Raw genomic sequence first — 27151 nt, forward strand, 5'->3', positions numbered from 1 at the left:
AACACACCTACGATAGATTACATTCTTATTGTTAAACAACCGCAGCATATATTTTTAACCTCTCCTGATGAAAGGGATGGGTAACTACAGATGCAGATAACTACAACTAAAAAGCCTGAGAATTTAAATATAAGGAAGCAAACCAAGTAATATTAGCAACAATGACAAAATCCTAAAACTACAATCAGTTCAAATACAAATTGACTGAAAGTACTAATTGGAAAATGCTGTGTCAAAACTCATGATACTTACATGATACTTAAAAATGATCAGTGACAATAAGACACAAAGTTTTTAGTAGATTTATGGAGTTATAGCTACCTGTTGCATACATGTTGTGTTTGTTTTACCTTTATATTATCCAACCAAAATATAAACTGCACTGAATCTGACAAACAATAACATTAACTACAAGTTAACTTCTTGAATATGTTCTAAAGGGAGTATTTTTTATTTCATTATGTTCCAAAACAAAATTCACTTTCATTTAAATTGACTTAAATTACGCATAAAAGTCTGAAAGTGTATTAGATTAGGAAACTGAACTGGTGAACTAAACAACATAAGTTACACTGTTATACTGGATTCAGTATCACTAATTATGTTAACCAATGTTTCTAAGAATTTGTTCATTTCTTTTATAAAACAAAAAAAAAATTGGTAAGAGCTGATAAGTTTGTAGTTCATTCAACTCCACTAAAAAATATACCAACTTTAAAATATTCAAGGAGAAAAAGCTCTTTAAAAATACTTTACCTTGTTAGAAAAATGGTTTCTTCTTTACGTTTCTCTCCGATTGCTTTTTTCCTCTCTTTGAGGACTTACTGAGTGGACTTGCACTTTATTTGAATTTATGGCACGTCCTTGTTTACAGAGCATGCATGAGTGGGGCTGTGAGTTCATTTCCATGCACATATTTTCTGATACTTTCACGGTAAATTTCAACAGGCAAATTTTTGCTCTCTTGCTGACAGAAGAAGATGTGTTTAATCATCAAGTGTCACATGACAAAACCAAGTTTATTTAATTTTATATGACTGTTTACAATATTCATCTTTTCCGGTTCAGTTAATCATACATTTAAACACATTAATTTGTCAAGGATATAATTGCAACAATGTATTATTAAAATGCAGGTAAACATTAAACAGACATGATCTGAATACAGTATTCAAATCTTGTCATTCTACATTTGTTTACCCATCATTAACAGAGTATAATAAAAAATTTGACTTGTATGTGAAGATGCAACTGATGTCAGAGCCTACAGCGCCAGAACTCGTTTATCTAAAATCCAAACAAATATGTATCTTAGACAAAAAAAGCTGAATACATATAATTTAGTTTTTAAATGATGGTTTCATTTATTAAAGGTAAACGCTAATCAAACCTATGTCCTACGTGAAAAGGTAACTTCCTTACCCCTCCCCCACACCACCGTTAAAACTTGAATCAGTTTCACCTTCCAAAAAAAGAAATAAATATTTAAATATATAGATTTTCATGAGAAAACTTGTTATCTACTCTATAGCAGCAGCAATAGCATCTGGACTTTTCCGCTTTAAGACTATAGTAGTGCATATGCAATCTATCATCCTCAAGTTAACCCTCGCATTCACTTATTTTTATAAAAGCAACATGTGAGTTTTCCTGCCCTGTGTAGATAAAGGAGAGGCAAAACCAAATGGCTTGGTAAGTTGAACCAGCTTACACTCATATCGACCACACACTTGATAGTACGATTCAGCTCAGGGTGTTGGTTCATCGTGATGCTAACAAGCAGCGCTGCAAACCACAACCAGAACATGCCTAATATAGCTGTGACGGTGTAGAAAGCTCTCTGCTTTGTTTGGTTGACCAACTCCTTTTCTCTGACTCTGTCTCCTGGCCCTGAACGAATCAAAGCATAGAGAACAGACAGGCTGCAGAAAGATATTATTATTATTGACAAAACCAAAGTACAGAACAGCTGAATGGCGATGTCATTACGGATACAAAGAGCTCTAACTAAGGTCAGTCCAAAGCTCAGCAGCCAAGCACATCCAATGCTGATGTTTCTCATCTTGACCCCACGGGCAGCTCTTAGACTCAGGTAGGTGATGGGGTGAACAACAGCCAGGTAACGCTCTGCACAGGTCAGGATGTGTAAGAATATCTCTGCATAGAAAGTGATGTAACGAACATATACTCCTATCACTGCCATTAATGAGTGATTAGTGTGTGTGGGATAGAAATAGAAGAAACTGCCCAAGATCCACATCAGCTCGATGACAACCATGTGATAAGTGATGATGTCGGCGTGACTTGCAGTTTTGAAGGAGCGCTGCTGCCTCCATCTTTGGTGAGCCAGGCAGAGAACCAAGGTGCAGAGAGGGAGGATGAGGGTGATTCTCAACGAAGTGAAGCCAATGTTCATATAAAAACGAACCGTCGAGCATTGGCCACCCAGAACATCGTTGTAGGCGGATGAAGAGTTAACAGACATGTCTGCTGTTAGAGAGACAAATAACACAAGGAGGAGACAAAAAAAAAAGACGAACACAAATGTTAAACAAAATTGTACAAGTGTTATTCTAGTTGTACTGTAACTCAGTCTGTGAAAAGGATCAGTATTTCCTTGAGTATCTTTTTCATCATTCTTTTTTCTTTTTGTCAACAAATTTTAAAATGACACATCAACTGGGTCACTGCTCATGGGGTCGACTGGCCTGTCTTTTACTAACTTTAATGCTCTTTTTGTTGTTGTTTTTAATTGTCTACTCAGTATATTTGTATACTTTTCCCTTTTTGTTATTTTCGGACTTCTTTTCGACACTCGACATGACCCCAAGGCTCACCTGGTGTAGGTGAGCCTTGGGGTCATGGCTCACCTGGTGTCCGGCTTTACCGCCGGGCTCCCACGGACTACTTTCCCGAGGAAATAATCTGTGGGCACGGAAATCGAAAAACTCACAATAACAAGGTAACCAGGAGTGGGCAGACTCAAGAGGGAGACACAAAAACAACTAGCGCTGCCATCCATTATCCTTGCTAATGTGCGGTCTCTCCGCTCCAAGTTGGACGAGCTGCAAGCCTGCGTCAACCACCTGCATGAGTACAGAACTGCCTCCATTCTGGCTTTTATGGAATCAATAAGAGCGACAAAGACAGCACGCTGCACATTGATGGCTTTTCACCACCTCTTCGTATGGACAGAGACCGCGAACGCACCGGGAAGCAACATGGGGGTGGTGATTGTCTGTATGTAAGCAACAGCTGGTGCTCTACCGTCACTGTGAGGGAGACCCTGTTTGATCCAGAATCACATTCCCTGAGGTCAGAGGTCAGTTCTTCTAGATGTGGAGCTACAGCCTCCTCCACATCCTCTACCCTTGGCTCAGTTCTTCTTCCTCTTCACCTGCAGCCTCTCGGTTCCGGCAGCCGACAGTCCGCTGTGCAGCAGACCCACGGCTTTCATTGGTTTGTATGCAGCAGACTTGCGGATACGTTCTCCTTTCAGAGAGATGACGTGAGGAAGCAGCGACGGCGTCCTCAAACCGAAGCCTGCAGCTTGCGGCCCGTGAACTCTCAACAGTAGCTGATCGCCCTCCACTGCTGTCACAGCCACCCAGCCTGCAGATGACAGTTTGATGTCAGCAGCAGCCTCCAGGTAACCCCGACCCTCCAAACTGAACTCCTGAGGAACCAATGCAGGAAACTCCTTCATGCGCTCCGAGCCTCTGACAGGCACCCCCAGCAGCAAGTTGTAAAACTTTTAAAAAATCCAAAATTAATCGCCTGCTCCACATTGTCCAAACCCAACAGGAGTCTTTGCCCGGCCCATTCTACACACACTACAGACCTCTCCAGAGAATCCCCACAGCTTATCATCATCTTGGTTTACATCCACCCCAGAGCTGATGCAACTAAAGCCACAGAGTACTTCACCAACACTCTGTACAAACTGGAACAATTATCACCGGACTCTCCCAAGTTTATCCTGGGTGATTTCAACCACTGTTCCCCTGACAAGTCACTTAAGGGATACCAACAGTGTGTTTCGTGCAGCACACGTCAGGGGAAGACTCTGGATAAATGCCATGGCTCTGTACCAGATGCATTTAAAGCCCTACCCCTCCCCCCTCTCGGCTCAGCAGACCACCACACCATCCTGTGGGCGATCGTGGCTCAAGAGTTGGGAGTTCACCTTGTAATCAGAAGGTTAACGGTTCGAGCCCCGGCTTGGACAGTCTCGGTCGTTGTGTCCTTGGGCAAGACACTTCACCCGTTGCCTACTGGTGGTGGTCAGAGGGCCCGGTGGCGCCAGTGTCCGGCAGCCTCGCCTCTATCAGTGCGCCCCAGGGTGGCTGTGGCTACAATGTAGCTTACCATCACCAGTGTGTGAATGTGTGTGTGAATGGGTGGATGACTGGATATGTAAAGCGCTTTGGGGTCCTTAGGGACTAGTAAAGCGCTATATAAATACAGGCCATTAACCATTTACCATCCCGCTGGTCCCTGCTTACACCCCAGTCATCAAGAGGATTAAAAAGGTCACCAAAAACATCAAGCAGTGGACAGAGGAAAGTATCCTCACCCTACAAGGATGTAGGGTGAGTCGAAGCCACTAACTGGGACAGCCTTCCTTCTCCCTCTGATGACATCGACGAACAAGTCGACACAGTGACATTAAACATCTCCTTCTGTATTGACAACATTACAGCCTTCCTGGAAAGCATCATGACCTTCTCCATCACCTGCTGGTTCCACTCCCTCAGCCTTCAGAACAAGAACACACTGCATCAGTGTGCTCTAAAATCATCGGCCTGCCTGTCAGAACTCTGGCACAGGTTTTCAGCCAACAGGCCCTTAGACAGGCAGCCAAAATCATCAACGACCCCTCTCACATGCTTCACCCTGCATTTCAATGGCTGCCCTCTGGGCGACGCCTCCGCTGCATTTCCTGCAGGACTGAGAGGAGGAGAGCCACCTTTGTCCCCTAAGCCACCCTGCTTTTTAGCTCCAGCCGATAAGACCATTTCCCACACCAGAAACAGAAACTACTCTCTTCTTATACTACTGATACTTTATTCACTTTTAGTCACTTAAAGTTATGTATTCACCTTTCAGTCACTTTAATTTTAAAACTGTGTAATTTTGAAACTGTGTATATTCTGTGTATTTATGATCTCACTCTTATTGCCTGTTCTTATTGTCCTTATCTTCAACGTCATGCTGCTCTGTTCTATCTTACTTGCCCCTTGGGGATAATAAAGTCTTTCTGATTCTGGTTCAATTCACAAAACAGATGAGTTCTGTCATGGTCCCTGCACCTCACCAGCTGACAGCAGTCAGGCGCTATGTTTTGTTTTGTTTATTCTCCTCTCTCGCCTCTGCTCTCTTTCTCTCTCGTCCTCTCCCTCTCTCTCTTTCTCCTGCCGGGGCGGAGCTCAGTATGGGCTCCCGCCCCTGGCCCACGCACCTGGGGATGATCAGCACACCTGCCGCTGATTACGAGAATTAGAGTCCTACTTAAGATGGCGAGTCTGCTCTACTCGTCGCTGGATCGTTGAGCCATCAGCGTCAGTCGTCCTGCCCTCTGCAAAGTTTTGTTTGTGAGTACGTCTGAACCTGGAGACTAACTGTTTCTCTGTCTGTGTATAGATTCCCCCCGGACCCGTTTCCCTGTGCACGGTGTTACGACTGTGATCGTAATCACATGTAAATTTGAGTGTCCAGGTGCTCCTCCAGGATTGGTGCGTCCAGGGTGGATGGCTCGCACCGATTGGCTGCGGACCGGGAGGCAGCGGATAAGAAGAGACCGCCGGGGACTGCCACTTCATTCATCCTCGGCCCAACCCAACCGGCAGACCATTCACTGTGTCACTGTGTTGATATGTTACTCGATGTAAGAGCATGTAGGGGTGGACCGCCTTTTTGTTTGATCAGTTTTCTCCTGTTTTCGTTAGGCAGGGAGGAAAGTGATTGTCGTTTGGTTTAGTTCTTTTTGGGTAGGTAAGTTGTTTATTCCTGAGATAGGCTACCTTTTGTTTGTTGTTTTGGCCTTGGGTTCACCCTGACGTTATGATATGCTCCCTTCCTTGGTTTAACAGCACTTATTGTAAATAAATCACTGTCACAAAATATTAAGTGTGTGACGTGCTGCTTGGGGTTGGACGGGGATGGATCACCCTTTATGTTGTGGTCTGGCCGCGCCTAGACGGGCCATAACAACGGTGACTGAGAGTGAGCAAGAGTGGTAGAGGGAAGAAGAGGAGCTGTGTGTGTTTGCGAGAGCTGTAAGGGAATCTCCCCTCCCTGAACTCCTGCCCCTTTCACTCCCGGACCCTGGAACCCCGGCCCCTTTTCCCCAGACACCGTTGTGTGTATATATATTTCACTGTGGAGAACACTGTAAATAAATTCACTTTTGATTTGAAGGAACTTGTGGCCTGCGCCTGAGTCCGCTCCACTAATCATGACAAGTTTAGTGTCACAAACTATTAAATTAACCTTAAGATGAATCTCTGCTCTCTTTTAAGAGTAAACCTAAATTAAACTGGACAGCATCAGTAGGGACAGGTCAAAGTCAGTCGTGAATGGATCTGGGACACCTAAACAAATCTTACTGGCAGTTTAAAGCAACAACAACAAAATAAAATCTGTCAGGAAGACTATGAACTGTGGCCAAGAGTTATTCCATCCTATGCTGCTGCAACTGATAATAAGTAAATGGTTTTGCCGATACATATACTTTGTTCATCTTCCTTCATGCTGCAGAACAGTTGTGTTTGCAGTATTTTAGCATATAGCTAACATTACAGAAGAGAAGCAAACAGTTTTTTTAAGTGGCTGAAAATTTAAACTGCAGTGTTTAAAACAGCCCGACAAATATCAGCAAATACAAACTGAATCTGTGAAGTCACTTTATGTTCCAGGGGTAAAGAAACACACAATAAACAGAGTTAATATGTCATATGTGGTCCTCTATTTAAAAAAAAAAGTGTTATTTAGGTTATTTGAGTTATTGAGAATGTCCGCTGACATCTATAGCCTGATAAGACTTTGGCTGCTGTCGCATGTTTCTTGTCTTATCTGCCGCAAATAATTCTTTAACTTTTTTAACAACTGAGCCTTTGCCTCAGTTGTCTTAATTAGAAGGCATTGTATGTATAACATGATGAATCTTTGAACCTAGAACCACTTAAGTCCAATTTAAGTGAGACAGGACAGTAGAAGCACTCTGAACAGAAATGCATGGGAAATTTTTGAAACATTTCTACATAACATAAATGTTATCTTGCAAAAACTTCTTGCAATATTGGTATGTGAACATTGAGTGGACATTATCTGGAATCTACAAAACCAGTTTAATTTTATTAATAAGATAAGAATAATACTTTTCTGACACATTACCAGTCTATTTATTTGTCTTTTTATTATTTAAATTCATAGTTCAACAGGTGTGTCCAGATAACATAGTCATAACACCATTGCTTAATTCATCATTATCCAGTTTGGAATTACCAAAAAGAGGTAGGTTTCTCCAGCCCTTGCTATTGAGTGTTAGGGTTTAGGAAAATATTGGTAGTTGTAAATCTAACATTACTCAGGCATACACACTTTTAATACCAAATTAGTTGTTATATAGTATATAATATTACCCTACATATGCCATATAAGTGGTAATGTAAAGTGTTCCCACAACAGCTGAGACAAAATGAAGGCAGCAGCTGGCATTTACAAAAGGATAAGCAAACATAACATTACCACTACAACACAGGCAATGTGAAAAATTACAAAGAATGGTTGTTGAAAGATAAAAGAAAAACTCACATTAGTAGTTAACGAACTAACCAAATCGAATTTACACTTTTTAAATCTGTTGAAGATATTTTTTATGCTGCTTGAATAAATAAACATTGCTTTTGAAAAAAAAACAAGTTAAGTATTTGTGTGAAATGAGGACATTTAAAATATTACATTAAACATCACTTACCTTGTTAGTAGTGTCCTTTGCTCCAAAGTCAGTGAGTGCTGTTCAAAACCGCTCTCTGCTGTGTCATCATGGTTGATGATGTTCATGTGTACAGCTGCAGAACTTTGTGGGTGTTTTGCATGATTATGTGGTGTTATGTGCGCTCATTTACTCCATAACTGCAAAAAACATCAAATTATCGTTCACCATGTGGGTCAGAAAGGATTATATACATATTTTGACTCTCCAGTTTCTAATTAACATTTTCCAGCCAAATTTGGGCTTTTTGATTCAAAAATTCAGAAAATTAAACTAGTTTTTGTAATTAGCCTTGAGCTGGTATTTATTGTTTGATGCCAGAAACTAAAGTTTGAACTCTTAGTTAAATGTAAAAAATGAAAAAGTAATCCTCCTAAGAGGTGCTTTTTCTAAGCTTATCAGTGAACATAAGTGGCTCATTTCCATATAAATAGCTGTGCTGCATTCTATCAATGCAAAACATTTGTCAGTATTCAAATTTCCCAGTACAGGTGTTCATTTAAGTAAAACACCATTAATACAGTAAGAGTGAACACAGGGGAAATAACTTCTCATTTACATGAGCCATAATTTTAGTACCCATCGGCCCCAGTTGTGATTATTAATAGCAGGATTAGTGAAATATCTAACCAGTTTTTGTATATAAATATACAAATGATGAATTACAGAAAACAGTAATGGTAGTATTTTTAATTTTTGACATATTTCTGCTATTTTCGATCAAATAATTAAACATTTTGGTGCCATGAATGCCTTTACATTTTTTTTTCATCTCTCTGACCATCCCATGTTTTCTTTGCTGAAATCTTTCTTTTAAATACTTTCCCGTACGTTCTCATTCCAGCACCAAGTCTTCTTATTCTCTCTCCTCAGTCCAAAGGATACACCAAACATTTTCTTCGCAGTTACCTTTGGTACTAAAGCTGCACTTTTTTAGTCATCTTTTAAGACTTACCCCCAGAGTCTGTCTTAACTCCTTCCTTAAAACTGTGAAGCGCTCTCAACATTGGACATCTGTGTGATTCACCCATATATATTATGTCAAGAGAGGTGGGATTTAAAGAGACGGAGGTCTTCCCATCTTACCTCTCTTTACAACTGAGAGAGTAAAAGGACTTAACATCCAGCCTTTCATGCTAAAAGTGATCAAGTGCTAAAAAAGAATTAATCTATATGTAAGTTTCCTAATATAGTCCCAATCAAAAGTTTACGACCACTTGAAAAAAGGCAAAAAAAAAATCATATTTTTCCTGGTTGGAGCTTGTTCCAGGTAAAGCTTCCACATGCAACAAGAAGAAATAGGGGTGAGACAAAACATCTTTTAAGCATGCAGTTTATTGATAACAACATGTAAACTGAAAAAGGCGACAGAAGAAATGTTGTGCAGTTAATGGTTCGAACATTTCATTAATAAATATATTTAATTAAAAAAGCATCACACCCCAAAATTATGAATAATAAATGAATTAAACTATATAGAACCAACTAACATTTTGTTTATTAATCTGAAAACCCTGAAATTTTATGATTTAGTTGAATATAAAATTGCACAGATAATGTATAACGCACAACATAACTTGCTTTGCCGCAGCACTCAGAAGCTGTTTAAAGTCAGAGAGTCAATATGACTTAAGGGGAACACATTTCTTTAAAAAAAACAAAAACAAGATAAGGACAAACATAAAGCAGAGATGTGTTTCTGTTAGAGGAGTTAACTCGTGCAATAGTTATGACAGTGATTTAAAAAGGTTTTAAAAAAAAGTTTAAAAATAGAGTATTAGAAAAAATGTGTTTATTATGCCAACCCTTTTAACAAAAGATCTTTTAGCATGCAGCTCATGTACATAGGGCTCGAAGCAAAGAATAAAACAAAACACAGCAAACAAACAAAAAACAAAACAAAAAACTTTTCACCTTAAATAAGTAACTACATTAAATTAAATTTCTATAAATGATGAGCTGCAAGTATGACAAATCTTCTTTGTGTAACACAGCATTGTGCTTGCCAGTTTTGATGCAAACATAATAACCTTATTCCACCAAAGATGCAGAGAGCCAACGTTTTTAGATCAAATTAATATCAATTAACTGAAAAAGATCCTTTGGAAAAGAGTAGAATTCTTGGAACAGAGTTTAATTCACTGAATCATATGAATAGCAAGACGTTACATAGGAAAGGAAACTAAAGAAAAACCAGAGACAGACAGAAAAAAGCAGAGGAAACAAAGTGCTCGGGTGTCTTCTGGTCCCCCGAGTATATAAGGACCAGTAACCTCGCCCCTGCTGCTGGCTAACTTGTGCATGACATAACCTGTACATGTTCACAAGCATTATCTTTACTGACACTCTCTCTATTGATACACTTCATGTATCTTGAGTGTCTGTGTTGAATCTCTCTCTTTGGTCCATCTGGCCAACAGACTGCTGAACACTTCATAGACACCTCACTTTCACTTCAACATTATGCACTCCATACTCTACTTATATGACATTTCATTTGCACAATATTCAACTGCTGACCTCTGTATATTTTATTTTATATACATTTATATGCACGGAAAAACACATAGAAATATATACATATATATGTAATTAGTATACATATCTAGAAAAGTACATTCAATCTTATATTTGCACATATTATTTATTCTTAAAATTCTCACATTCCTGCTCTTATATTTGATTTGATTTTCTGCCGACATGTGTGACAGAAGAGGTCCATCTACAGATTCTAAAGACATGTCACACAAAACTATATTTAATCAGACAGCTGGAAAAAAAATCTATTTGATTCATAGAACACATATTACATCATTTGATTACAATTTGAAATAATTACACTATTAGATGTCGATTTTACACAGACACCACTTAAACACACTATTGAAATCTGATTGGAATTCAACCAATTTATCATCTATTAAAGAGCTGAAGGATTAAGAAACACTAAAATTAAATGAAAGCTATCTTATCTTATTGAATACACAACATATCTAAATAAATACAATTAATATCCTACAAATTCTATGGAGACAGAAGACGTCCATCTACAGATTCTACTGTGATCATTAAACCACCATCTTTAAAAATAACCTATTACACATTACAACACCTCAACACCTGTTAAAATTCTGGGTAAGACTTTATAACCCAAACATTTCTACATAAAGCAAAATCTGTGCTATAAATCACTATTGGATAAAAAGGTTTATATTTATATGTTTATATTATAGTTTATATAGTTTACATATCTCAGCTACTACAATCGTGAATGTCGCTGGATGGTAAGACAAATATAATTAGACCTGTTGCCTGGATTTTCCCAGACTGCAGATCCAATTCAATTCAATTTCAAGATAATTTTTGTTAGAGAGACTTCTGGATGTTATTCAGATCCATATTTTTTTCTTCTACTGAGTTTCAACATTTTACTAAAAAAAGTGTCCATTTAGCTATAACTTAGTTATACCTGCCCTTTGGCATGTGACTGTTGAACGGACTCATAACCAGTCAATTGACATACAAAGTGTCAGTGTATGGGGCATTTGAAATTGTTATATAAGATAAATTGATATATAAGATAAGATATATAATTGCTGGGCAGGTTTACCTGACACCATTGCTATCACATAGCAACAATCAATCAGTTTCCTCTTATACCAACTATGCAACTATCTAAAAGCTGACTAAATACCAGAAGTTTCAATCACCATTCGTAAACTCCTCAAGCCTAATTTCTTGCTATCAAAATAAAATATTCTGTTTTCTTTTCTCCAAAACTTAAGATTAGTATCATTGCAGAGCTACTAAGGTCATGGTTGCAGTTGTATATACTTTTGAACAAACCAGCACAGAATAAAAAGGTGTCTCTTTTGTAAGTACAACTCCAATTCAAAAACGGTTGTGATGCTGTGTAAAATATCGATAAAAGCAAAATGCAATGATTTGCACATCTCATAAACCCATAACTTATTAACATTAGAACACAGAAAACATATTAAATGTTTCAATTGAGGAAATGAATTGTTGGTTTTAAGTTATTACATCATTTTCAGTTTGAGGGCAGTTACATGTTGTTTAAAACTTGGGATGGGGACAACAAAAGGCTGGGAAGGTTAGTGGTAATAACAAAAACAGCTAATGAAACATTTTCCATTAGCTGACTAATGGGTATAAAAAGTGCACCTTGAAAAAGGTGTTTTTCAGTACTTAAAAAACACTAAAGGTATGGGAATACATAGAAACTACATCTTGGACATCTGGAAAGGCACCATCATTGCTGAAGGATCCTTATAGATTTTAGAGCATCGTAAGCTCCCAGATGATGCCTAAACTGTATACTGTCATATATAATAGTCTGGCATCACAGGAGAAGAATTTGGGTGCTGGACAGTCCTGCCTGTAGTCCAGACCTTTTACCAACTGAAAACATTTGGCACATCATGTAAAGAGAGCTATGACACCCAGGACTACCAAGCAGCTCAAATTAAACATTAAACAAGTATGGGACAATATCCCCAAAAATAAGGAGGAGGAAGGCGGATGTGAAAAGAGAGACTGACACATGAACTAGTTTAACCGTATCTTGTGAATTATTTGTGATTTAGTACAAATTTTCAAAGTGATGCAATTACTCATTCACCACTGTTAATTCCCATTTATTTTATTTTTGCCTTCAAGTGAAAAAGTGATATTAAAAAATAAAAGAATATTTTTTTTTGTAAAAGAACCAAAAATAAGCAATAAATGTTGTTCTGATATTCTCATTAACGCCTTTACACCTTTATTCATTGTTATACAAGCAACATGAGAGTTTTCCTATCTTGTGCAGATACAGCAGAGGTAACACCAAACTGCTGGGCAGATTAAACCAGACTGCACTCATTTGCACTGCACACCTTACAGTGCTGCTTAGCAAAGGTGAGTTGTCCATAGTTATATAACCAAAGATCCCCAGAAACCACAACCAAACAACACAGGTGATAGCTGTAATGTTGTAGAAAGCTTTAACCTTTGACTGGTTATGCTTCTCCTTTTCTCCATGTTGCTGACCTGGGCCTGGGCGAATCAGAACCCAGAGTACAGAGAGACTGCAGAAAGATATGAGTAGTAAACACAAAACTAAAAAGCAAAACAACATTATGATGCTATTGTTAATTGTATATATAGCTGCAAGTCCAAAACAAAGAATCCAAGAACAACCAGTGTTAATGTTTCTGATCCTGGCCCCACGGGCATTTCTTAATCCCAGGTAAATGATGGGGTGAACAACAGCCAAGTAACGGTCTACACAGGTCAGGACATGAAAAATAATCTCTCCATAGTACGTACACCAACAAACAAAAAATCCCACTTTTTGAATCACTGTCTGAGACGTGTATATGCCACCATGCTGAATAAAAATCCCCAAACCCCAAATCAGCTCCATGGCAGCCACGTGGTAGGTGAAGATGTCAGAGTGGCTTGCTGTGTTGAAGGAGCGCTTCAGCCGCCATTGTTGGCGACCAAGATAAAGGACAACGCTGCACAGAGGGAGGAGGAAGATGATTCTCAATGCAGAGACAATAGTTCTGGAGTAAAAAATGAATGTGGAACAGTTGTAGACCAGAGTATTGTTGGAGGTGACATTGGAGGAGTTGGAAAACATTTCCGCTGTATACGTTGAAAGTCGTAGGAGATAAAAGTAATAAGAGAGTAAGTGTGTGAACAAAAACGAGACTGAAACAACATATTCTACATGTGTTTCAGTCTCTTTTCAGTCATTTACAGTAAATTTAACTGCAGCATTCAAGAAATCCAGCAATATATCATGGCACTGTATTTAAAAACAAAAGAATGAAAACAAAAAATCTCATGTTAACTGATATTAAGTTTATACAATAACTGATAAAGAAGGACAGGTGAGAAATCAAAGTTAGGGGTTGGTTTATTTTAGATAACTACCCTTAAAAATCCTGCAAACTTAAATATAAGGAAACCAATCATTTGATATCCTTAATAGTAACAACACTAAAAGAAAAAAAAACAAACTAGAAGCTGCGTCAAAACTCAACGCATCTAGAGGTGAAACGCTCGATGGCTAAAAATTATCTATGATAACAAGTTTTTTTTTTTGCTTTTGCGTTATACTTACTTGTTGTATACATGTTGTGTTTGTTTTACCTTCATATTCGACCAAAATACTGATTTGCAATGATCCATGAAAACCATTAATATAAGTAACATTTTGACTGTTTTAAAATTAGTGAATGTTATTTCATTGTGTTCTAATTAATTTAATCTAATTAATTTAAATCTAATTCACAAATAAAAGTTTATTAGATTGCACAACAATTGTGCAATATATTAGCTAGTTCACAAAAAGGACAGTGTTCGTTGGCTTAAATTATGGTCTTTTAATACCATTAAGTAATGCATTTTATCAGATCATTTCATCTGTGTAAGTTGCAATTGCAGTTTTGTCAATAAGGAGCCATATCTTGAGAAGTGAACTAAACTAAACTAAACAACATGAATTCAATAATAATAATAATAATAATAATAATGATGATGGATTGCATTTATACAGCGCTTTTTGAGACCCTCAAAGTGCTTTACAATTCCACTATTCATTCACTCTCACATTCACACACTGGTGGAGGCAGCTACAGTTGTAGCCACAGCTGCCCTGGGGCAGACTGACAGAAGCGAGGCTGCCATATCGCACCATCGGCCCCTCTGGCCAACACCAGTAGGCAGTAGGTGAAGTGTCTTACCCAAGGACACAACGACTGTGACTGACGATTATACTGGAAGCAGTATCACTGAATTATACTTACATCTTACTTATCACTTCATTATACTAACCACTTTTTGGTAGGAATGAGTGAGTTTTGTCAATTAAACAAAAAATATAAAAAATGTTTAAAAGTATCTGAAAATTTGTAAGCGCTGATACGTTTGTAGTCCTTTCAACAGCATCAGTAAAATTAACAAGAGAAACAAGCTTTTAAAAATACTGTACCTTGTTAGAAGAATTGTTTCGTGTTGATGTTTCTCTGATGGATTTTCACCTGAGTCTGAGAACTTACTGAGTGGCTTGGACTTTTATTTGAATTTATGCCATGTCCTTATTTGCAGAGCATGTGATGAGCAGGGATGAGTTCATGCAAAACTGGCAAAGATTTTTGGATACTTTCACGGTAAATTTCAACAGGCAAATATTTGCTCTCTTGCTGACACAAAAAAAGGTGTGTTTAATCACCAAGTTTCACGCGATAAAAACAAGTTTATTTAAAGGGCATGTTCATGTGATAACAGCAGACTGACTGTTTACAATATACATCTTTTCTGGTTCAGTTAATCATACATTTAATCACATTAATTTGACAAGGATATAATTGCAACAATGTATTTTTCTAAGCATGTAAACATTGTACAGACATGATCTGAATACAGTATTCAAATCTTCTTGTCATTCTAAATATGTTTACCCATCATTAACAGAGTATAATAAAAAATTTGACTTTTATGTGACGCCAGAACTCGTTTGTCTAAAGTAAACAAGTATGTGTCTCAGACAAAAAAAAAAAGCTGAATACATATAACTTAGAGTTTTTAAATGATGACTTCATTTATTAAATGCTAATCAAACCTATGTCCTATGTGAAAAAGTAACCTCCTTGTCACGGTTTGCGAGGCAAGCCGTGTGGGAATTATTAAAGGACCCAAGATGCAGGCACTGCTGATGTGAGCGAGCTTTATTGAGGAGGATGACATACAACAAAAGGCAGGGGTGGCGAGAACAGAACTTACTAAACCTAGACTGGGAAAACTACGAAGAAAACAAACCTGACACCTTGAGACACAAACGGAGATGCAAGGGAACCATACAGACAAACCAGCAACGCACATCAGAAAACACAGGGCTTAAATACACATAGGGCAATCAGGGAATGGGAGACATGAGGGAGACACAACTGGGAATAATTGAACATAACGAGACAAAAGGAAGCGAAATTAGAAACACTGACAAGAGAGGCGGACCTTCAAAATAAAACAGGAAACACACCGACTGAACTCTACACATGAAAACTTAACACAGACCAGTGTTGCCAACTTAGCGACTTTGTCGCTATATTTAGCGAGTTTTCAGATCCCCTAGCAACTTTTTTTCTAAAAAAAGACGTGAAAGACATTACAAAAAACAATAATTGCTAAAAGAAATTTAATTTGTAGTTCTAAATTAATTCTAAATGCATTTAGGACGTTTTTTGCTCACTTTATGTCTCGTCCACGATGTTATTTCTCTCTCCAGCAGCGTAGGTTACAATTACATTAGCATGACCAATTATGCAAATTAGGTGATGACGTCATTTAGCGACTTCTAGCGACTTTTAGGACAACCAATAGCGATTTTCCTTACTGAGGAGTTGGCAACACTGACACAGACTGGGGAGACAGATCAAAGGAACGTGGAACATGAGAGTACAAAGGACATGAAACTCTAGGGATAATCATAAAAAACAACCCAAAATAAACAAAACCACAGAAGATTAATAAACTTAACCCCCGGTCAGAGCTGCACGCTCCGTTTTGCGTAACTATTTTTAAATCCCGGTAGCTCTGCAACCACGTCAGCTAGCGCAATAATTTTTTTTGCATATGAAACCAGAGGAGTTGTACTTACATCTTATGCCATCAGCTTGTCCTCGGTCACAGTTTCCTTCCACATATAGCTTTGCAAAAACTGCATAAAAAGCACTTGCAGCAACAAAAACATAATATTCCAGAAACACGCTTTGTCGATCCGATCAGCTGTTCATAACACTTCCTAGTTGGAATAGACATCAGTGCGAACTTTCGCATGTCTGCCATGACCTGCCCGAAACCGGAAGTGACGTCATTTTCGCAGAAATGTAGTTTTTTACCATCAAGGCCTCATAAGCCTATACTGGTGTTTTTAAAAGTTATGTTTGACTTTATGACTTTCTGAGTCGTTTCTGGGATGCTTAGGACTCATATTGCACTGCTGGAAATAGTTTATTTTGATGCATATGCTGCTTTTTTGCAAATTTGCACTATAATATTTATTTTCGTTTTTCCTGCAGTGTATAGAAATTGGTGTATTTCAAAACTAAAACTATGAAGACACTCAAAATAAATTTCCTCTGGTGGGAAACTATTTTGTGCAACTTTTTTGTATTTACAGTTTTGAGGGATAAGCCTCTTAAATTTCTCTAACTAGAAATATATGTTAAAAAACAAAAACGATTTTCAATTTTTTTGTAGTTTATTGCACTTTTTTGCAATTTACGTAATTGCTATGCACTTAATGCATACATATTATTAAAATTTAGGCTGTAATGGTTGTATTGATGTATAGCAACTTGAAATGCTCCCAAAAATGGCTCTACAGCATGTAAAAATATAATATAAGCTCAGGCGGACTTGGTTCTATGGTAGGTCTTAAAGGGTTAAACATAAACACTGAGTCCACAGACTCCGGACCATGACACTCCGGCCCCCTTCGTCCACACCACCATTAAATAATGAATCAGTTTCACCATCCAAAAAAAGAAATAAAGTGGAAAAATACAGATGCAATTACTGCTGTTATGGAGTAGATAAAAAATAATTTCATGCAAAAATCTATATTTTTAAATATGTAAGACTATAGTATGATAAATAGTAAATGGCCTGTATTTGTATAGCACTTTACTTTGTCCCTAAAGACCCCAAAGTGCTTTACACTACATTCAGTCATCCACACATTCACACACACACACACTGCTACATTGTAGCCACAGCTGCCCTGAGGCGCACTGACAGAGGCGAGGCTGCCGGACACTGGCGCCACCGGGCCCTCTGACCACCACCATAGTAGTGCATATGCAATCTATCATCCTCAAGTTAACCCTCGCATTCACTTATTTTTATAAAAGCAACAGTTTCAAAGCAAATAAATTCATTTTCAAAATATAAAATTCATTTTCAGTTTAGTGATGATCATTTTCAAACCAATAAATTGAATTTCAAATTAGGCTAATTCATATTCAGTTTGTAAAAGCATTTATTCAAGTTACAATTCAGATTCAATCATAGCAATTCAAATTCGAATTTAACCTATTCAAATTCAGTTTCTGATGGCACAGATTTCTGCCCATAGTTTGGACTTGCACTTTATTTGAATTTATGACATGTCCTTATTTGCAGAGCATGTGATGAGCAGGGATGAGTTCATGCAAAACTGGCAATGATTTTTGGATACTTTCATGGTGAATTTCAACAGGCAAATTTTTTGCTCTCTTGCTGACATGGGACAGAAGCAGGTGTGTTTAATCACCAAGTTTCACGCGATAAAACCAAGTTTATTTAAAAGGCATATTTCATGTGATAACAAACAGACTGTTTACAATATTCATCTTCTTTTGTTAAGTTATTCATACATGCAATCACATTATTTCTCCAAAATATAATTACAACAATTTATTATACTACACATTACAGAACAGTACCAATAACACAGACACTATTTAATTACAGTATTCAGATCTTCTTGTGATTTAGTATATTTGCTGCTATGAGAATCTCCTGTACACCCACATCTGTCTACAATGCTAGATTAAAAAAAAGAAATCAGTCTTAGACAAACATAAGATCAAATCAATTTAAATTAGAGTTTTTAATTAGTTTAATTAGCCCCCAGGCCCAACCCAAAACAGACACAATAAAATCATCAATCAATTTTCCTAGCTGCTGATTACTGCTAATCACGTGGTGCCACCTAAAGTAAAATCTAAACTGTAAAATGTTAATCTCTACTGTCAATTTTGTGCATTTTTGACTCACTAAATAAGCCATAAAAAAGCACTATCCTGTATTGCTGGTGATACCTGCATTGGTCTACCTTGAGCCAGGGGCGATCGTGGCTCGAGAGTTGGGAGTTCGCCTTGTAATTGGAAGGTTGCCAGTTTGAGCCCCGGCTTGGACAGTCTTGGTCGTTGTGTCCTTGGGCAAGACACTTCACCTGTTGCCTACTGATGGTGGTCAGAGGGCCCGGTGGTGCCAGTGTCCAGCAGCCTCGCCTCTGTCAGTGCGCCTCAGGGTGGCTGTGGCTACAATGTAGCTGCCATCACCAGCGTGTGAATGTGTGGATGACTGATGCATTGAGGTTTTTCCTTTCCAGTCACCTTTCTTACTCACTATGTGTTAACAGACCTCTCTGTATTGAATCATATCTGTTATTATTCTCTGTCTCTCTTCCACAGCATGTCTTTATCCTGTCTTCCTTCTCTCACCCCAACCGGTCGCAGCAGATGGCCGCCCCTCCCTGAGCCTGGTTCTGCCGGAGGTTTCTTCCTGTTAAAAGGGAGTTTTTCCTTCCCACTGTCGCCAAAGTGCTTGCTCATAGGGGGTCATATGATTGTTGGGTTTTTCTCTGTAACTACTGTACAATATGAAGCGCCTTGAGGTGACGTTTGTTGTGATTTGGCGCTATATAAATAAAATTGAATTGGTTGTGTAAAGCGCTTTGGGGTCCTTAGGGACTAGTAAAGCGCTATACAAATACAGGCCTTTTTCTTTTTTGTTACCTTAATAATAACCAAAACTAATTTGTGACGTCACAACTGAGTTTTGACACCTGAGTACTTAGAACACAGTATTACATGTGCTACACTTAAGACAGTACTTTGCCACATCAGATATCTTGCAATGCTAGCATTTGCATGTATGTTAAGTAATGATGGTCAAATTTGTCAACATGGTTCCTGTTTGGCCAGACAATCTTTATTACATAAAATTGCCTACCCAAACACTATACTGTGTCAGTGTTAGGCCTTGTCTTTTTGTAGAGTTTGTCTTGAAGTCTTTCCTGTGTTGCGAGCCAACCGTTTGATGAGGTTAGTAGGTTCTTTTTCTGAACAAAGTCCTTTGGCTTTCAAATAAATTAAGTCTCAAGTTCTTTACATAGAAATGAATGACCTCGCTGATAGAATAATTGAGGAAGGTGCCACTTTTTCCTAGCAAACCTGTATATTCAGATCTATCCATATGCAGCACTGCAGTAGTTGTTCAAATAACTATAAATATAATATTGCAATAAAGTTATTTTGAGACAAATAAAACAAAATATAAAGTGGGAAAATCCAGATTCTACTGTTGCGAGTGCTGGTATAGAGCAGATAACAAATTTTCTCATCTTAAAAGCAATTTATAAAATATGTAAGACTATAGTGGTGCATATGCAAATCGATTATCCTCAAGTTAACCCTCATGTTCACTTATTTTTATGAATGCAACATGTGAGTTTTCCTGCCCTTTGTAGATAAAGGAGAGGCAGAACCAAATGACTTGGCAAGTTGAACAGGCTTAGAAACAAATCTAGCACACACTTGATATTGCTATTCAGCTGAGGATGTTGGCTCACTGTAATGTTAACAAATAGCCCTACAAGCCACAACCAGAACATGCCTAATATAAATGTGATGGTGTAGAAAGCTCTCTGCTTTGTTTGGTTGACCAACTCCTTTTCTCTGACTCTGTCTCCTGGCCCTGAGCAAATCAAAACATAAAGAACAGATATGCTGCAGGAAGATATGATTATGACTGAAATTACCAAAACACATTGCTGGATGATGATGTTATTAGGCATATATAGAACTCTAACTAAGATCATTCCCAAGCTTAGCAGCCAAGTACAGCCAATGCTGATGTTCCTTATCCTGGCCCCACGGGCATTTCTTAGACCCAAGTAAGTGATGGGGTGAACAACAGCCAGGTAACGCTCTATACAAGTCAGGAGGTGTAAAAATACCCCTGCATAGCAAGTGGTGTAACGGACGTTTAGTCCTACTGTTTTCATTAATGAGTCATTAGTGTATATGCCACTTAAATAACAGAAACCCCCCAAGATCCAGATCGGCTCGATGACAACCATGTGATAAGTGATGATGTCGGCGTGACTTGCAGTTTTATAGGAGCGCTGCTGCCTCCATCGTTGGTGAGCCACGCAGAGGACCAAGGTGCAGAGAGGGAGGATGAGAATGACTTTCAATAAATCAAGGCCAATGTTTATGTAAAAATTAACTGTCGAGCAGCTGTCATCCAGAACATTGTTGTAGGCGGATGAAGAGTTGACAGACATATCTGCTGTTAGATGGAAAAATAAGGAAAATAAGATAAACACAAAGTAAGGATTGGGGATAACTGTTGTTCGGGTTTTATTGTAATTGTACTTTAAGTTAATCTGTGAAAGGTGGCACAGTGGTGAAGATTGGGACCAACCAGTGTTTCATTTTGTATCATTTTCTTCCTTTGTTAGTTTTTGTCAACAATTTCTAACATGACAAATCAATTCACGCTTTGCATGTCCCTCAGGTGGTTCTGTATAAAAGCTTTGACAAAAAAATAGGTGAGTTCAGTGTCATGAACTATTAAATTAACCTTCAACTGACTCACTGTTCTCTTTTAAGAGCAAATTCCTCCTTGTAGCTGTATTAACCATATGGAAAAGATATATATAAAGCTTATAAAGTTTGTATTTGTCTTGTGTGAAACTTGTATGAAAAGCATACAAGAGTGAAAACAGATATAAGATCCCTTGAAAAATTATATAAATGAAACTTGTATGTTTTGGATACTTACTAAAACAATATATGAAAGTAATGAGAAAGTGGCCACTTTCATGAGTAAATCATATAAGTTTTATATGATTCACTATATGAAGTAGGCCACATCTTATGCAAGTCTTTTATACGTTTTTACTATTTATTTTCCATATGGGAACCTAATAGAGAAACTATAACAGTAAAATACACAAAAAACCTTAAAAAAAAACCTTAAAAAAATCTGCTGGAGCTCAAAATAGAAACTATTATGTGACTTATTTATCATTTTTGTGTCCTGCATTGTTACATCAGAACTTATGATTCATTCACCTGCCATAAACCCACATTAGTCCCACTTTATACGCTTCATAATAGTTTATAATTATTCCAAACCTTATCCAGGAATGTTTACCATGACATAAATGAGAACAGTTACATTTGGAGACATGTAGATAGCATAAATAGGCTTCTAGTAATATTCGTATGTGGACATTGTCTGGATGTCTTTTCATGATGCAAACCAATCGAAATAGCTGCCCACTATTTTTTTTTCTTTTACATTAAATAGATAATAATAATAATTAACTGAACTTTTGCTCTCTTTATTGCTACCACCTTACCAATTTTGTCTTTGGTAATTCTTTTGAATCTGTAGTTCAAATGGTATGCAGGATAATACAGTAGTAGTACAGGCAGTAGATGATATAAAACAGGTAAGCAAATATAATTTTACCACTTTAACTAAGGAAATGTAATGAAATCATTTGTATTTGCTGCTTGAATAAACCAAAGTCACCAAAGTAAAAAAAACATTTATGTAAAGAAGGATATTTAAAAATCTATTAGGCATCACCTACCTTGTTGGCTGCAAACTCAGTGAATACTGTTCACAACAACTGTCCACTCTTTCTTCATGGATTCAGCTCATTTCCATATAAAAAGCTATTCTTCATTCTTTCAATTTATTACATTTGGCAGGATTCAAATGTCCTGTACAGAAAAAAACAAACAAACAAGCAGGTGTTCACTAAGGTAAAGCAGCATTAATGTATTAAGAATGTACATAGGTCTTAGAGAAATGACATCTCATTTATGTGATTTATAATGTTGTTATGCAAACCAGTTGTTACCCAGTTGCCACTATTATTTGCTGGATTAGTAAAATATTGAACCAACTTTGGGAGTTAATTATAAAAATAGAAGTACTGAATTACAGAAAAACCATAATGCAACTATATGTTTTGCAATGAATCAGAAAAATGGTGCCAATAGTTTCTGACACATTTCTGTCATGATCAAATGATTTAGTGGTGGTTGTTAGATTTATATTGTTGATTGTCATTTATGCTTAGAAATATCTACTCATATATGCTTAGAGTTGTATAATCAATGTCATGTTGGTAGAGGGTTGATCCTTAATAGTCTGCAAAGACTTTGTGTGCATTCCAGAATGTTCTTGCATTCACACCAACATCCTGAGAGCACGGGAGAGGTCGTACCTTCTCTTATTGTTTTATGGTAGGATAAACGTATCTGTTTTAGTCTAAGTGCCTTTTGTTTAGATGAACTGCTGGACTTCCAGACCAGCAGGTTTAGGGAAGTCTTTATAGGGTCACCCCCCAACACACACACACACACACACTTACACAACGCACAGGCAAGGTACTCTTTGTGTGTATGTAGACGTCATATGTTAATGAACCTATATATATTCATGTAACCTCAATAAAAGAGCAGTGTTACGGGGGAGCGGACGAGAGCGACTGGGGTCAAGCGAAGGAACGGCGCTTGTCGTGGTCCTCTCCCTCATGCATGAGTAACACGAAGAACTTTGCCTACTTGTGTCTTGCATTTGCTGTGTAATTAAATTGTCTTGAACGTTCCAGCGAATAGGTTCAAACTACAAACCTATCAGTGGTGACATCCAAAAAAAACGTAGTACTCAACCCTGAGGCACCATTTACCATTTTTTCTTCTTTTTGAATTGATTATTCCACATTTTCTTTGCTCACCTTTTCTTTTCAATAAATTCCTGTACCTTCTTCATTCAACAGCAAATCTCGCTCTTTTTTCCTGTCTAGAGGATAGTGCTTCCTTATCATGCAGTCTATCTTAAGCTGTACCTGAACTCTGTGCAACATTATTCAACTCCTAAGTACACACATAGCTTTTTCTTCTTTTTTTTATGCACGTTGGATAAACAGTGTGGGTTGCTACAGTATGTGTTTGATTTTATTTACAGAAAACAAAGAATTATTGTGCTACTTTCGGTAAGGGATGTTCAGCTACTTTATTTTTTATTGTGATTTTATTGTGATTGTTGGACATTTTGTCCAATGGTAAGTTGTTCACTTTACATGGACATTTGAATGCAGTATTCAAATCTAATTGCCATTGAGTCAAAACATCATTTGTTTGCTTTGTTTTTGTCCTCAGTGCTGTCTTTCTAAGGAGCAATTTAAATAGTGAGGACTGTGCTATGAAGACATCTTGTTTGGGACTCATGAGTTATAATATTAATCAAATTAAAAATAATTAAAAACTAACCTGTCGATCTACAGTCAAAGACATTAAGTTCTAGATGAAAAAAAAAACTACTCTACTGTATTTGCAAATGAAGGTTTTCAACATTTTCAAGCAATTTGCCTACTCTGTTCCACATAACCCTCCTCTTGGTTAGTTGTCTGTGATGCCACACATAGCCACTGTCAAAAGACCTGTCACCCACTGCTCAAACGATTAAAGAAACACTTTTTAATAAGTATAGCATTCAGTCAGGTAAACTTCTGGATTATTGATCTGGTCACTTAAGATTAGTTAACATTATGTTTTGGACCATCTGATGCCACCAGGTGGGGCAAGGGATTACCTTGCCGCACCATTTTTTGAATTAGCTCTCTGTATGTGTGATGGCTGCACTTACAGCCACACAGTGGTAATACCCACCATGTTAGTGTAGAGGCTTATAAGTAACATCACATTCACATTTGTCTTTCTTTAAATATAGAAATTAGTTTACAGGACAATAAATAACTGGTTTTGGTTTAGAATTCATTCACATATCCACATAACACTGCATTCTAAAATAAGTGCGCACATTTTAGATTACACTGTTATGTATTGATTAATCTTTTGTTTTCTGAGTTACCTTTGTTGCAGCTGTTCCAGTCCCTTGATTAAGGAGCCAAGAGGTGGAAAAGGGGCGGAGTGAGCTTTAAAGGAAGACTGCAAATTGGTTCATGCCATAACTCGGGACCATGGGGGGGAATTGGAGTTCATTATGTTTGGTTTAGTTGGGTTTTGTGTATTTTACCCCTTCTCCTGTTTTTGTGGGCTGATCAGCCACTATTTAAGTTTCCCCTTTGTCTCGTTAAGTTAGGTCAGTTTGTTTGAGTTATCAGTAGTGTTGTCAACTTTGAGTAGAGTTTTGTTATTTTGACCTCTTTTATGGGCCCAAGATTTTGATTCTTTTTGCATGATTTAACCAATTATGTTTTTTTGGGTTAAATAAAAAATCTTTTTTTTGGACTTTAACCTGTGCCTAAGTTTCCTTCACTGCTCGGTCCATCACAGTATGTTTATTAGTGATGTGCGATACCACTGATTTGCTTTCCGATCCGATATCGATACTTTGTACAAAAACTTTTTTTTTAACTGTATCTTTTATTGGGTCTCAAATTATAGCTTCATAATGATTACAGGACGTCACATTACCTGTTCTTATCACTTAATAATGCAGAATTATCATACAGAAAACTGAAGTTGTGTGCCATTTGAGCATGTTGCCTGTCTGCAGCACTAAAGGACTCTGTGAGAGACGTCTGTCTTGCCCTAGCAGCACCTGTCCCTCTCCTCGTCTTCAGTTCGCCTCCACATAAGCTCCTCATATTCTGTGATATGATTGACTCTGAGGTGTTTGACGAGGTAAATGGCGTTGCCACAACACCTCACTTTCTTGCCACATGTATCGCAAACCACGTCTCGGCTGTTTGTGGAGGTAAAACACGTCCGCACATGACTCCAATCACGCTCAGCCATTGTTGTGAGTGCACACGCCAGAGGCTGCTACACATTATACAGCTGTATTTCGCACATGACTATTAAAGGCGGAAGAGGAAGTAGTTCCTTCCAACTGTATCATTTCCAACCCTCCAAATGTTATAGTTTCTTTCCACTCTGTTCCTGTTCATGATAAACTACAAATTTACCCTAAATTACTAAAATATCAATATTTTAATATGAGAATCGATTCTAGAACATAAATGATTGGTATCGCAGGAATCGATACTTCAGTATTGATCCGCACATCACTAATGTTTATCATTTTTACTCATTTCTTCTTCATACATCACCCTGTCAGTATCAGTAATAGATATCCAGTTCTACTGCCTTGTGCAAGTGCAGGGGAGGGAACACCAAACAGCTGGGCAGATTGAACAACCCTCCACTCACTTCCACTGCCCACCTTTGTCGCTCAGCTTGACATCGCTTTGGAAACCAGAAGCTCCACAAAGCACAACCACACATAGTTGTGACGGTGTAGAAAACTTTGCACCACCTCCTTCTCCTGGACAATTCCAAGGAACTGGACTACTGGGAACCAGTTCTCAACTGTTCCCAACTCTAACTACTACTAACAGCTACTACTACTACTATTTATTCTACTACATGTACTTCTACTACTACTAATGGAAATGCAGGAGAGGAAAACACGTTAGAAACATTTTGCCATGAGCATCAACAACTTCGAAAGGCCTGTCCGTGCCCACCGCCCTACGCACTGCACTCTGAAGGAGGATCGGAAACTAGCGTGGCTGGCAGCTTTAAGACTCAAACACCCTCCAAAGAGAGTTTATGTTTGCTCCTTTCATTTTATCGGTAAAAAGCCAACAGAGCTACACCTAGACCCGGAGCTTTATCTGGGCTATGACTGACCCCCACCAAAGAAAAGAAGAAAGCTCACTCAGACCACTTTGAGTGTGACAGCTTCCAGCAACACGAACAAAAACACAGAATCTGTACCCGGTAAGTGAAAGTGTAAATGTGGTTTGCCACCGTTTCATGTTTTAATCATGCAAGTCTTTAAAAAGAAAGTTTAAGCTTGTGGTTAGTAATTAACACCAGCCGCATGCTGCCAAAACTATATATGGCTTCATTTAACAGAGTTATTAGAGGCAGTTATTTTATCATTCATTTAAAGCGACTGCAACTGTATGATAACTCAAGTAAAAACGTTAAATGCAACCTTTGCAAAAATATCAACATTTATCACAATGGACTCTGGAATATTAATGCTAGAAACGTGATTTGGAATTTGAGGCGGCTCTTTTTAGAGAGCCGAGCCGAAACAGCTGGTTCTCTAAAAAGAGTCGGAAATCCCATCACCAATCCAGAGTGAGTTGGACAGACTTACATGTGCTGTGATATTTGTATATATTTGATGAAGGCTCATAAGTTATAAGTTCATTTTGAGACCAACATTTTGTAAAGGTAATTTGTATTTTTAGAGAAAATTTGTAAAGATTTCGGGTGTGTAAATTTCAAGCAGGAACCTCAGAAACACACA

At 37.9% G+C, this 27151-nt stretch overlaps 3 protein-coding genes across 3 annotated transcripts; all 3 read right to left on the reverse strand.

The window, feature by feature from the left end:
- Positions 1 to 1615: 1615 nt before the first annotated feature.
- On the reverse strand, positions 1616 to 2485 carry LOC148103645 (uncharacterized). The gene has a single exon (XM_087839173.1). The coding sequence runs from the start codon at positions 2483 to 2485 to the stop codon at positions 1616 to 1618; it is 870 nt and encodes a 289-aa protein (XP_087695299.1).
- Positions 2486 to 12779: 10294 nt separating this feature from the next.
- On the reverse strand, positions 12780 to 13643 carry LOC148103646 (uncharacterized). Its single transcript, XM_087839174.1, has one exon. The coding sequence runs from the start codon at positions 13641 to 13643 to the stop codon at positions 12780 to 12782; it is 864 nt and encodes a 287-aa protein (XP_087695300.1).
- Positions 13644 to 20255: 6612 nt separating this feature from the next.
- LOC148103647 (uncharacterized) lies at positions 20256 to 21122 on the reverse strand. Its single transcript, XM_087839175.1, has one exon. The coding sequence runs from the start codon at positions 21120 to 21122 to the stop codon at positions 20256 to 20258; it is 867 nt and encodes a 288-aa protein (XP_087695301.1).
- Positions 21123 to 27151: the final 6029 nt, after the last annotated feature.

Source organism: Neolamprologus brichardi, chromosome 3, assembly GCF_056152115.1.
Source record: "Neolamprologus brichardi isolate AB-2024 chromosome 3, ASM5615211v1, whole genome shotgun sequence".
NCBI lineage: Eukaryota > Metazoa > Chordata > Actinopteri > Cichliformes > Cichlidae > Neolamprologus > Neolamprologus brichardi.